Source organism: Hyposmocoma kahamanoa, unplaced genomic scaffold, assembly GCF_003589595.1.
Source record: "Hyposmocoma kahamanoa isolate Upper Pololo Valley unplaced genomic scaffold, ASM358959v1 92, whole genome shotgun sequence".
NCBI classification, from domain to species: domain Eukaryota; kingdom Metazoa; phylum Arthropoda; class Insecta; order Lepidoptera; family Cosmopterigidae; genus Hyposmocoma; species Hyposmocoma kahamanoa.
The window spans coordinates 9,877,265-9,891,379 of record NW_020654748.1 but is presented as its reverse complement, the minus strand read 5'-3'; the positions used below and the strand labels follow the sequence as shown (position 1 = coordinate 9,891,379).

The 14,115-nt window shown below is 33.4% G+C and overlaps 1 protein-coding gene across 1 annotated transcript in view; it reads left to right on the top strand.

Annotated features, from left to right (window-relative positions):
• The first annotated feature begins 3,523 nt into the window (after positions 1 to 3,523).
• LOC113236678 (cytochrome P450 CYP736A12-like) overlaps positions 3,524 to 14,115 on the top strand; it is a 38,285-nt gene continuing 27,693 nt past the window's right edge. The window contains 1 exon segment of the mRNA XM_026472838.1: positions 3,524 to 3,611. Coding sequence (XP_026328623.1) covers positions 3,524 to 3,611 — 88 coding nt within the window.

Below are 14,115 nucleotides of genomic sequence, written 5' to 3'. Positions count from 1 at the left end.
TTGTAGGGAATTCCCATCAACCGTCCCAAGTCTACCTATTTAAATGTAGTGACATGTAAAGGAATATGAAAAAGCTAAAACTTTGAATTTAAATTGTAATGTCATCGTAGTACTGTCTAATTTTGCTTGCAACAATTGAAAGGCGTAAAAAAATTCAGCTTTTACTGGAAACTTATCAAAATGCACCATATGTAGCTTCTAGTGAAAAGTACTTGAACACAGGTATAATGGAGTAGCCTTTATTATTTTTAAATAACGTAAACGTAAAATTTTATATGTAAATGTTGAATTTTATACAATGCCATTCATTACGAGCTAGGGGTGTCTGATTTTTTTCTTCAGTTTTGAGAATTCTCGTACCCGATTTCTCGAGTCATTCGAGAATTTTTTTAAAAACCGTAAAAAATCAGCTCAATCAACTATAAAACTAAATGTGAACTTTTCGAAAGTTGTTTTGGCCTGGGTGTTCTGAGTTGTGCCCCGAAATAAATTCCATCGTTCTTGGTCCCAGTTTCGATTCCCGGTAGAACCAATTTGGGAAACTTTTGTAAATTGGTTCTACTCTGGGATTCTGTTGTTCTGATACTCATGGGGAGTATGTACAGAGAGTTCCCTAGTTTCAGACCAGGTGATTGTCTTACAATAGAATACTAACACCAGAACCATTTAGAAAAGTTAATTTGTTAAATTGATCCTACCGGTATCGAACCCGGGAACTTCTCATCCAGTACCCACAGTGCAAACCGTTAGGCTATCAAGGCTGTACTATTTGTATTATTATGCATTGTTTGCATGTGAAAGCTACAAATTGCTTAAACTTTTTTTAAAAATCCTATTTAATTTGCAGTGTTAGTCTGCTTCAATTACCTTCTTTGTTTCTTAAGTTGGTATATTTTGTCATTCATCCAACTTTTGATTATTAATGCACTTTGGCGGTGTAAGATATTCTCTGTTAATACTTGTTACTTTCGCCTTAAGTTCAAGCTATGTTTACTGGATAAATTCCTATATTCTCTCCTTTCTATGCAGAGTTCACTCATTGATGTAATCACATACCAAAGCTTTAATATAAATTTTATAAAATTTGATATAATGCCTAGGCACCAAAAACCAGTTCTTACTAGCAATGTTGACAAAGCTGTTTTTTTTTTTAATTTTCGTAAGCCTTTGCTGGTTATGTACATATCCGATTGTTTGAAATGAGCCACGCAAACAAATTTGTATATTTTCAGGATAAAATGTTCTTCTCGTCGCTTTTCAGCTATTATATTTCTCCATAGTGAGCAAAGTATAGGTAAATATATCTCGAGGAAAACTGAAACAAATACATTTATTATGCCATGCCATAAGAAATGTACCGATGTTTCGATTTTTTTAAATTCAAATTCAACGTAAAGCCAAACTTTCATAATCCTGAAAACCGATTTATAATAAAACCGTTATGCTTTAGGGAGTTTTGGATGCTTATTACAAAGAAAAGATTAAGTTAGCTTAGGTTTGTTTTGTAATATTCTAAAAAAAAACCTTAAAAAATACTTTCGGGATTATGGAAATTCATGCAAACGTTAGTTCGGGCAAATGTATTTTCGGTCTTCTGATTCGTAACCCCAAGCCGTAGAAAGAGTACAACAATATTTGAAAGTGTTACTAACATGTATTAAAAAATATTTTAATAATAACATTAGCATCAAAGCGACTCTAAATTTTTGTTCTAAATATTTCAAACGATTGTGTTTGAAACAATTGAAATTGACGTGTTGGGTCTCGTTCAGTCTTTTACGCAAGCTATGAGTCGGAAAGAGACTGTTAGCTATTTGATTATTTTGATTGCTTTTGTAATTTATATTTACGATTAATTTAAATATAAATTAAATACTATATATACTAGTGCATAAAATAACACTTTTAAATGATAACTATGATAACACAATGTAGTACTTACTGAAAATATTTTTACTGCCTCTGTGGCCGAACGGTTACCATGCCGGACTGCCATGCAGAGGTCCCAGGTTCAATTCCCGGGTCGGGAGAAATATTTGTATGGCCTACATTTATTTCTCTCGTGAGTTTGGATGTAATTTGTGGTTGTCTACGTGTGTGTCCATGGCACCCGCGACACAAGGTTTCCCTAGTGCGAGGCTATGTTGAGTGTGTACGTTATTATTATTATAGTGATTTTTGGGGATTTTGAACAATTGGCATTGGCAACGCTGATTGTATCGAATGATGTGACTTAATATCCAAGGTTTACCACCTCCACCAGATCTTTTAGTATTCTTTACTTTATCCATTTTGCATAAACTCTTACAACGGTCCAATAGAGTAAAAACCCTAATTGTAGTATGTTTTTAAATAAAATCTACTGAAGACGCGCTATAACGTGTTTGTCAACAAGTACAAACACTACAGAATGTGTATAAATTAAATATATATAGAATAAACTTAAGAACACTAGTTTTTAGAGTATTAATAGGCTTTACTGGATGTGTATAGAACAATTTTACTAAAAATAATCAGTTGTTCTACAGATGAATTTAAAATAATGACTATAAGAGTAAATCTTAAGAGAGATTACACTTAATTAAGTTGTTTGGTATTGAGAAGGTTTTAAAATTTGGACTTGAGTGAAATAAGTCTATAAGAACAACTTCTTTTTTCTAAAACCATTTATAGAGAACTATTATCTAAATGTATACCATATTAAGACTGTTTATACATATAACAGTTTTAAGGAGTTTAAAGTGTGCTCCTTGGGTTCACTAGTTTGTTATAATTATTAATACAAAGATCAATCGAAAGAACGAACACTTAGAAAAAAATCCTTCGATCCCGCCGGATTTGAATCGGCGTCTCCTAGCAAACCGTACCTGACGCTATGCCCAGTAAGCCATGGAACGAACCAGCAGACCTCACGAATTCTTCTATGTGCCTGTTGTCGGATCTTTGTATTTGGTTTTCAACGACTTTTTAGCCGTGGCGCCTTCTATGAGAAATGTATGAAAGTATTTCGTCACCCAGTTAAGTACCTTTACAGCTACCAGCCCTGGCTAGAGATGTCGCTATTAGCTGTAATTAAATATTTATTGTATGTCGGAATGTTTTCACCACCATGATGGGTATCAATATTTTTTTGTGAAATTACTCCACTAGTTTGTTGTCATTATTAATACAAAGATCAAATACTTAAAAAAAATCTTTGATACGGCCGGATGCGAACCGACGTCTCCTAGCAAACCATGCCAGACGCTGTGCCAACTAAGCTAATCCGTCACGTAGATTATTTTAGTAACAATACCTACATACCTGCTAAAGTACAAATTGAACTGTAAAAAACATTGAAAATTAATACAAATGTTGATTTATTATGAAAAATTTTTGTGTTTTTTAAAAACCAGAATATTTCAGGTATATGACACGCTTCTTTCACGCCAACCATGGATCGGCACACAATTAACATGGTACATTTTGGTAGGTACACATTACTCGTGTTAGCACTAAATAAAGACATACACATTTAAAAAAGATGGCTGTACAGTATCAACCTTATGGAGATGGCTGCACACCATGGCTGCACAGTATCAACCTTATGGATTTAATTAAAATGATCAAAGGTCAGTAACAACGTACGCAACTATAACTGTACTTCAGAGAATGTTTGTTAAACCTTAATCGTAATCACGTAAGTTTGCCGTTATAATGAAAGTATCGCTTTCAAATTTGGCGCTATACATAAATATATTCTGTATGATCATAGAATATACTACTAGACCAGTATGTTTTTCATAAAAACTGAAGGCTAATTTGCTTGAGTCTGAAGCGTGTAAGTTACATACATACATTTTAATGGTAATATGGTCTAGTATGGTATACATTGGGCGTTTAGTGTTTTTTCCATTGTAGTTTGTTGGGACTTAAGAGGTTAAGTCAGAGGTTAATTTAATTTGTTTTTCTTTTGTTCATATTCATTACAATTAAATATATTGAGTAATCCCATTAGCACGCTTAATCTTACTAAGGAACACTATAAAAGTATGAAAGGGTGTACGAATTATTATTGATACTCATTTATTTATATATTTGTTTACTAATTTCATTTCAGTTGCCTTCAAGTTAGGTAACTTTGAATTTCCTTGTATCTTGGAATAAAACTAGTTTGAAGATTCTTTTTCTTTATGGTAGGTCTGCGTGTAGTAAATGCAAACGCGATGTAGTTGCGATACAGTCGCCAATCGTCTACCTTTACACACGCGCGTAATTTTGAGCAGCGATTAGAATGTTTACACTCGGCGAATTGAAAATAATAAAATAAATCTAAATCTAAATCTATTTATACAACTCATGATTCAATTGCCAGCCTCCAGCATTGTACATTTTGAAATTGTAATACTTTGGCTTTATACTGTCAATGATTTTGGTCCTATACCGATTCGAGTATACATAACTGCTGTTATAGTTTTTATTTCACTTAATGCTTTAGTTCCCAAACTTTTACTCACCGCCATTGACATACCAACAAATGGACGTCGGGTCTAATACAAAAACCACGAAAAAAATGTCCGAAGTTAACCTATAGATACAAACGTAGTGACATGTAACGAAATATAAAAAACTAAAACATTTAATTTAAATTGTAACGTCATTGCAGTACTGCCTAATTTTGCTTGCAACAATTTAAGGACACAAAAACACCATATTCAGCTTCTACTGGAAACTTAACAAAATGCACCATATTTCTTCTAGCTTCGACTAAAAATTACTTGAACACAAGAGTGTTGGTAGGTACTGCATGATTGACAACCGCGCTGTCAGTCGAACAAACGAAGACTGTTGCGCGATTGACGCTCTGTATGCGATTTTAACGCCCTACAGGTGCGGACACATTTTAGCGCGCACCCGACGTACATTTATTGGTAGGTCAATGCTCACCGCCCACTTAGGCAAGATACAAAAATTTCAACGCCCACCACCACCAAAAATAATTGAAAACACGTTTTTTTATATTAACTTAACACAAAAAAACATGGAAAAAATCACATATATGTAGTGTACTTTATGTAGATAATCCAGGTTTTTTTTCAACTGCGCACAGTGTGTTATTTTACTTTAGTTGCGGACATTCTCGTTTTATGTTCGACTTCTATAGGTTGAATCCTAATAAATTATAGTAAGAAACACCCGTTTAGATATTTGCTTTTATTATGGAGATATAATTTTTTTTCGAAAGGTCACTGAACTTCAAGAAAAATGTTTTTGAATGTATTTTCCGAAATATGTGAAACTTTCCTTTGTCAAAAATACAAATTGACTGTCTATTTAAACTTTATTAAATATGAAAATTGTAAGTCCTTAAGCGCACAAAAAAGTGAGAAAAAAATATTTTGGTAATTTAAAAAATATATTTATATAAAATACGTATATATGATATATTTTTTATTTATATAAATAAATAAAAAATATATTTATATAAATATATATATAATACTAAATTAGCATTTTTTTATCTTCAAAATATACTACATTAATGTATCTATCGAATAAAGAAAAAGTAAACGTTTATCTCGGAGGATCTCGGAGGTACCGCTTTTCTAAGGTTTTTAAATTTCTATGGAAATAAAGTTGTCACAAAATGTATAAATTTTTACCCGACTACGTGAATCAATGGAGGATTATGTCTTAAAACAACAACAATAATAATATATTTATCTCGAATATGAAAAGAATCGTACGTGGTAGTAGATACAAAGATGTGAACTTATTTTAGTGTTAGTAAATATAAAATTTTATTCATACATGTGGGAGCTTTGGTGGCCCACAACAATTCAAATTCCTTTATGAGATAACATAGTCCAAAATTATGGTACATTAATTGAATTTTCACATGTTTAAGTTACGTTAGTTAAATTTAAAATCAAGTGAAATAAATTAAATTGAAGTAATTATGTCCAAAATAATTTAAAACAATGTACGTTACATAGTATTGGCATGGTTCGTTATAATATTCATTACGTATGTGCATTACGTTGTGTGAATAAAGATAAATTATCCTGGGAAATGCAGAAAGCTCATTTATTTTCCTCATTATCGTATTGTAGAATGATTTCGTCTGTTGCTAGCGTGATGTCAGCAGCTGCAATACTAATGACTACTGATGGGTGATGATGGTAACGAATATTTCCCGTGGTCACTCTTAGAAGGCGAAGAACTTTATCAGGTATAGGTAGAGATTTTTTATGTTTCTGACGTGTACTAGGTGTCAAAGAGGAAAAATAAGGATCAGACGATTCCAGTGCACGGTGCAACGAGTCTGTGGTTTTCCGATCCAACTTTCGTTTATGGTGAGTCACGTCAAAACTTGTTCCTTGATTCACCGGCTTGTTCCAGTAATATACCGATGGGTAATGTGGTACATTCAATGAAAATAAAATATTGCACTTTGCACACTGGATAAATAATCGGTAACAATACTAACCCAAAATTTAAAAATTTTATATTTCTGGTCTCTTGTGTTTGTCGCATCTGGATTTTTTTTATGGTAGTACTTATTACTGTAATTAACAAATTAGCGTTGAAAAAACATGCTAATATGTGCAGTCTTCAGAAAAAATGGATTAAAGCATAAAAAAAGTATGGTCTGGTATAGCTTGATATTTTTTTATTTTTTGGACTTATTGGCGCTTTTAGTAGTTTTCTATCATAAAATGAAATATTTAATGAAAACACACATTTTACATTTCTCTAAAACTATGATAGATATAGCCAGGAGGGTTTAATTAAGAGCTTTGTTTGAGTAGTAATCTTTGTGAGAGACCAACAGATCTAAAACTACAAAACGGGCCACTAAAGCTAAATCAACACTGATACTATTGATAGACTCAATTGAAGGTGTATATAATATACAAGACGTGCAACTACAACACAGGTATATAAGAATGTAGCAAAAATACTTGAAGACACGTAAAATAGGTTTTTTGAAAGAAGTAATAAATACTAACGTGAAGAACAGTTCATCTGTGACAATGTAAACAAAATAATGTTCGCAGCACATGAGTTAAGAAACATAAAGTTCAAAGTGGATGATGAGTGGCTGATCACTTTGGTGCTTACCGGAAATGTACTAATAAGCCATTTATTATGGACTCGGAGTGAAAACATCAGACACCACCCTCTTTACACAAACTGCGTGCGTGCGTGGGTGTGTGTGATTACATACATACACATATATACCTACCTACACATATCACAATAGTTTGAAGATGCCTCGGATCTATTATTTGTAATATTGACGAGTACATCAAGTCTTTTAGTGGCAATCAGAGGAACCACACGCTCGTCAGGATCAGAAGCAGAAGATTGAATCGTAGCTGATGGTGGCAGTCTCAAAAATTCTAAATGTTTGTCATGAATGCAAATACTTCCGGAGTCTCACTCAAAACAACAGGCTTTAAGTAATGTTAGATTTGGTATCCCCTTTTTCCACAATACTTGATGTACAGCAAGAGTTTCTGTCAAAATTAGAAAGTCATGAAAAATCCTATATTCTTTCTCGGTTATATTCTCTTCAGGACTATCAATGATGATCACATTTTTAGATTTTTTTTGAACTACTTGCAGAAATTTCTCGTAAGTACTGACATCACCCCATAAGAATCTACCGTTTTTTTTATTGTTCCTCTCACACCATCCGGGGCACCCTTACCATTATAACAGTACTCAAAGAACTCCGATAAACTTGCAATCAGAGCATTAATTAAGTCTCGTGTTGTAATGGAAATCTGTTCTTTTTTTGAAACCGGTATAGATTTTTTGTCTTTTTTCACTTGCACCCATTGATAATAAACTATACTTTTTTCATTAGAGAACTCTTTTATATGTATAAATCTACAATTACATGTTTGGCACTCTCGTTCCAGGCATTTTTCTTCGTAAATTGAGCAACACAAATTTTTCATTAATTCTTCTGAATTTCCTTCATTAATTATTCACGCTGTTTTCAGGGCTTCGTTTTAATTTCTTCTTCTTTCTTTGCCTTATATTTTCGCGGTACTTTTTACGCTGTTCTCTATGATCACGAGGGGATTTGTCTAGCTCGCCTTTGACCTCATGTTTCTGTTTTCGTGCATGATATCGTTATACTTCTTTTTGCTTTTGTAGCTCGTATACTTCTGGATCTTGTTTAATTTCAGCATTTTTTTATCTAGCTACTTTTAGGTTTTCTAAACGTTCTTTGTTTGATTTTTTTTTCGGTTCATGATTAAAGCAGTGTATATATAGATAGTGTAGATAGATATATAAACACTTTATTCACTGATATAACACAAATACAGATTAAGCATAAAAGAAAAAACAAAACATGATTGTCATAGCAGTGAAACGGCGCTGACTCAGCAAATGCCAAAGTTTCCTAAGGCTCTGGTTTTCAGTCAGAACCAACGAGAGGGATTAAATTATTTGAAAGCAAAAATATAACGACTATGAGTAAAGTTATACATTACATAATAATACAATACAATAATACAATAACATACAATAATAATATACATAGTAAAGTGTAAATAGTGCATCTAAAATAACCTGTTTGACATGTAAGTGCATGAGCAAATGTGAATATAATTACAGCTGTAGGAGTAAGTTATGACTGTAAAGAGGATTTATTGTTGTGTAATGTAATTAGTATTATAATATAATTACACACATAATAAGAATAGATCAAAGCAACAAAAAAAAAATTTAGACAGACTACGTTAAAGAATAAAAACACTACCCAGATTTTTGAAGTGAGAGTAGGTGTTGCCGGTACAGTGCTTTGAATTTGGGTTTGGATGTCTCGTTGCGTATAGGTGGTGGAATATTATTCCAGCACTTTGAGGCCGAGTATTTGAAACTACCTCGAAAAGCTGCAGTTCTATGTTGTGGTACTATAAGAACACATGATAGGACAGATCGCTCTCTGTAGCGTACATTAACACTAGATTACCACGTTGGTTTTTCATAAAGATATTCAGGTCTTCTAGTTTTTACTATTTCGAATAAAAGTCCTGCATACAGGAGATTTTGACGAGGCCCGATATTTAGTAGATTTGCAGCGTTGAGATAAGGAGTGACGTGAATACGAGGGGGTATAACAAAAAACAAAATCTGGCACATGCATTTTGGACACGCTGCAGAAGTTTGTGTGTTTTAGACAAAAGGCATGGACCATACGACGTGATGCAATACTTGATCTTAGATAATATCAATGCTTCACATAGAGAAATACTCAAATTAACACTGAGAAACGGTCGAATAGCGTAGATCACTTTTAACCTATAGAAGCAGCGAACAAGTTCGGCGACATGAGTGTCAAATTTAAGATGATCGTCCATAATTATACCCAAATTTCGGGCCTCCGCTACTTGAGCAATCTTCTCACCATTAATTGAAAGAACTGGCGCATGTGACTGGATGTTTCTCACTTATTTACAAGATCCTAGAATCAAAAGTTGAGGTTTGATTGGATTCAAGACCAAGGCATTGTTCCTGGACCAAATAGCTAAGCGGTGTAGATCCTCATTAATGAGGCTTGTACTTGCGGCGGTTCTATCTGGATCGAAAGACAGATATAACTGAACATCATCCGCATAGAGGTGATACTTGCAGTTTTTAATGCAGCCCGTGATATCTGAAGTGTAAAGCACAAACAGCAACGGCCCCAATATAGAGCCTTGCGGCACGCCCCTGTCAACAGAACTCAGATTCGACACGAAGTAAAGGAATATTAATTGACTCGAAGGCTCTGGAAAAGTCCAAAAGTACCAGAGCAGTTCCCTTGCCAGAATCCCGAGCACTGAGAACTTCGTCTATGACGTCATGTAAGGCAGTATTTGTACTGCGCCCCTTCCTGAAACCGAACTGCATCATAGGCAGGATATTGTTTGCCTCTAAGAATTTTGATAACTGCAAAATGCTTATGGGACGTAAATCTTTCACATTTTCTGGACTATTTTTCTTGGGAATGGGAGTTATTATTGCCGTTTCCCAAAGTGAGGGGAAAGTCGAAGTAATAATTGACGAATTAACAATATCAGTAATTACATTAAGAGTATGAGGGAGAGTTAACAGTACCATGTCCGCGCTAATGCCATCCGATCCCAATGCATTGGATTCCAATCCAAGAACAATTCTACCAATGGTGTCTTCACTAACAGGAACAAGTTTAAACGTGGATTCTGAGAACGTGTGATGCTCATAGTATGATATAGTTTCTACACTAGGGGTGCTGTCTCCTGGTACATTAAGAAAATGTTTATTTATTTAGTTAGGGTCATTAAAATAGATTGGCAGATCGGAGGAGTTTTTAAAATTTGGTAAAATATCACGATTTAAGTTTTTCCAGAGTATGCTATAGAGCTATAGCTGATATACATCTGATGCCTAGACCACCATGTCAGATGGAGATGGTAGCTTGGGTCCAGGTGTTGTGGGTGAGATGGACGAATAAGATAGATAGAAGAATCTATTGACATCAACTGATTATGGAATTTCCAAGCCGGACAGCAGCGAGGTACGCATGTAAATTTAGGAACGAAAAGGCAATATTTTAAAATACAGATGGAGTAGTGGGTGTCTCGGGTCAGGAGCCTATCTGTACATGAGTTGAACTTTGAGATTGAATTTTGGAAAAAAGCTGGAATTGGGTCATCGTGCACTTAAGAGGCTAAGCTTGAATTCGTCGGTGAGACGAATCCAAGCGCAGGAGTAAGCAAGAGCAAGAGTATTAAAATTTGGAATGATTGTATCCCTGTTGGGATAAGATTGAGGAATATATCAAGTTCGCATTTAAAAATATAACAGTGATTACATATTAACGTTACTATAAAAAATATTTCAAAAAGACTCTCGTGTAAAGTTTTAAAGTAGTCGCTTACGATGTTCTTGCTGCAACAGCTCGATATACAGGGTGTAATCGTTAAGTGTGCCGAAGGCGGTTATTTTAAATATAACAAATATCAAAAAGCTTTAAATTGATATCGAAAGTACGTTACGTCACCTTATTATCAAACGATAATTAAACGTAGCCGAAAACGAATTAGTTAATAAATAAATAAATATTACACAACGTAACATTTATGTTGCTCCGACCCCAAAGTACATATCTAAATAAGTAAAGCACTCGTGTTATGGAAATCGGAATGTAACTGAGTAGGTATATGGACTGTGACCTGGCAACCGGTTCTATCTCAATTTTAACAACTTTGCAGGTGAAGAAATAATAATTTATATAGCATCTGGTTTATTAAAAAAAAATACGTAACGCACATACATATTTAAAAACTACATATTTTTATTTAATAAACCAGATGATAAGTGACGCAAACAATTTTTTTCTTCACCTGTAAAGTTGTCAAAATTGAAATAGTACCAATTGCCAGTTCACAGTCATTATAGTACTAGTGATAACAGAGAGTTATAATTATTGTATCAAGAAACAATTATCAATCGACAGTAAATGATTTAAAATATTTAAAGCATTTGTATAATTTTTGCATTCACTAGGAATTATGATCTTGCGGATCCATAATATACTTACTACACCCATTGGATAATCAATATAGGTATCATTTTTGTGACGTAATCATGTACAGAACTATCATATACAAATTCGTGATTTCACCTATATAAAAACATAATGGTTGAGATAAACAGTGATATTACATTGTTTAAGAAGAATTGATCTATAATTTCAGATATATTTATGGCACTGAACCGCATCAGAGCCGACTCCATGAAACATAATGGAATAATTAAATTCTGGCTGTGTTATTTATTTTTTGTTGGTAAGTATATAATATTATAATGAATACTGTATATTGCTAGTTGCGTCACTGCACCACTATAATACCTCATAGTCCTTTAAAATGGATCGTTGCCTTGACACAAATTTCGCCATGCTTTCCAATTATAATCTGTTTTAACACTTTTGTGCATTTATTAGATAATATCCCTTTGCCCGTTTGAATGTCCTGCTTCAATCCCCTGGGGGATTTATGTATATTACTAACATAACTAAGTACAGTCACTATATCATACATAATAGACAATTGAATGGTAGCAATGATGTAGGGCTGCATTGAAAATGAATGAAGTCATCCTAATAATAATAAGAACAGTAACGCTCAGGTCACACAGAGGCGGCCGCGGAAACGTTCCGGGCGCGGGAATTTTTGTAATGTACGAGTTCATTATGAACCCTGCCACACTATAAACGCGCGGCGGCTGCGCGTCTGCTTATCTATGAATATCTGAAAATAAATGAGAACGTAATTTATGTTGTTGGAGGCTTAAATGTTGTTAGTTAAATTATAAAAAAGCAGTTTATAATTTATTTTGTAGTGGTAACAACCACCAGAATACAACCCAGTAGACTTAGAAGTGATATTGAAGAGTCACCTTGACAAATACGATATTTTCCAGTTTGCATAAAAAGCATTGGGAAACGGAACCGTTTTTGCACCAGGTATGTTACATTTTCAGTTACTGTATACGATGGTCCATTTATAGATGTCAATTTTTTTTACAGAGAACATTGTTACGACCCATTTATAATTTCTACAGAGTATTTCCTCTGATGAAAAATCCCAAACAGACATAAGACTGCAGTAGGTACTAACTAATATGTTTTAATTTATTCTAATTTCCATTAAGTATTAATTAATAATAAATTTAACTTAATAAAAATTCATATTGTTAAAATAAAATAATTTGTAAAACATGTAGCGTAAATTGGAATGTTTTTTTTTAATTAAAAATAAGGTATTTAATCAATAACTTTTGTAACTATAGTGAATAAACAGGGTTGTTTGCATTAATATTAGACATAACTGGTTGACGACCGTACCACCTCAGTCAACCGTGACCATGGGACGTGTAAAGCCGACGCGATGGAACGCGAAACGTTGGTTTGTTTGAAAAAACAAATACTTATACGCGATAATAGTTTCATTTCCTATGTGTAACAATTGCAAAAACCCAAGAACTTGATACAGTACAGAGTACTAAAAAAACCGACCTCAGAAGTCATTTATCCCCTAGTTTGCCACCCGTAGAGGTGGAATATTTTCTTCAAAATGAGGCCACTACTGAGACACCCTCTTTCCAACAAAAAAAGAATCATGAAAATCGGTTCACAAATACCGGAGTTATCGCGTAACATACATACAAAAAAAAAACATACATCCGAATTGAGAACCTCCTCCCTTTTTGAAATCGGTTAAAAAGATGAAACAAGAGAAAAATAACTTAATGTGTGCTCACTCAGTTCTCTCTGAGGGCCAGTCCGATCTACAAAAGTATTAAGTTTCAATATAATGTTATTGTACTAGTTTTTAGTAAAAGTTTAGTTAAATTAATTTAGTTAATTACAGATCGATAAGTGCCTTTTTCAATTTTTTACAAATACTTTCTTATGCTTACTCAATCCGCACGTTTCTAAAAGGAACGATTTCTTAATAACTAAATAAGTGAATTAAATTTCGTTTATGTCTAGATTCAGTAAAAGTTACATATAAATTTGTAAAATGTAAAACAAGCTTCTAATGTGAAACGTTTTTGAATAATAATTATTTTTAGGTTCTCACTCAATCCTCCAATGTCTGAAAAGTAGCAAACGTCAATATCTTTGGATTTGTAAGTATTACAGAGACTATAATTGGTAAAGTTTTAGTAGTAATTTACTACTAAATACCCGCCGTTTCAGATTTCGTTTTGATTATTTAATTAGAAAGATATTCGTTTTTTATTATATGTATGAAAATGTATAATGCAAGGTGACCACACGTTATGAAAATGCCACAGTGAACTTGTAATTTAGGTACCTACGTATTAATATGAAGTGTTAATTATTGAGTATACTTACCTTATAGTCATCATAACAACTTCATTATCATTCAAACGAAGAAATACGGGCTCAGACTCCATTATTATATAATTTAGGCGTTTATTGAATATAGGCTATAGAGCCACCGCTAACGAATACTTGAGAACTCAAGTCGTAACATAAATAAAAAAAGTAATTCGTTTATGAACTGTAACTACAAATTCGCGCCAATTTTTTTCACTCATATAAAGAGAAATATATTA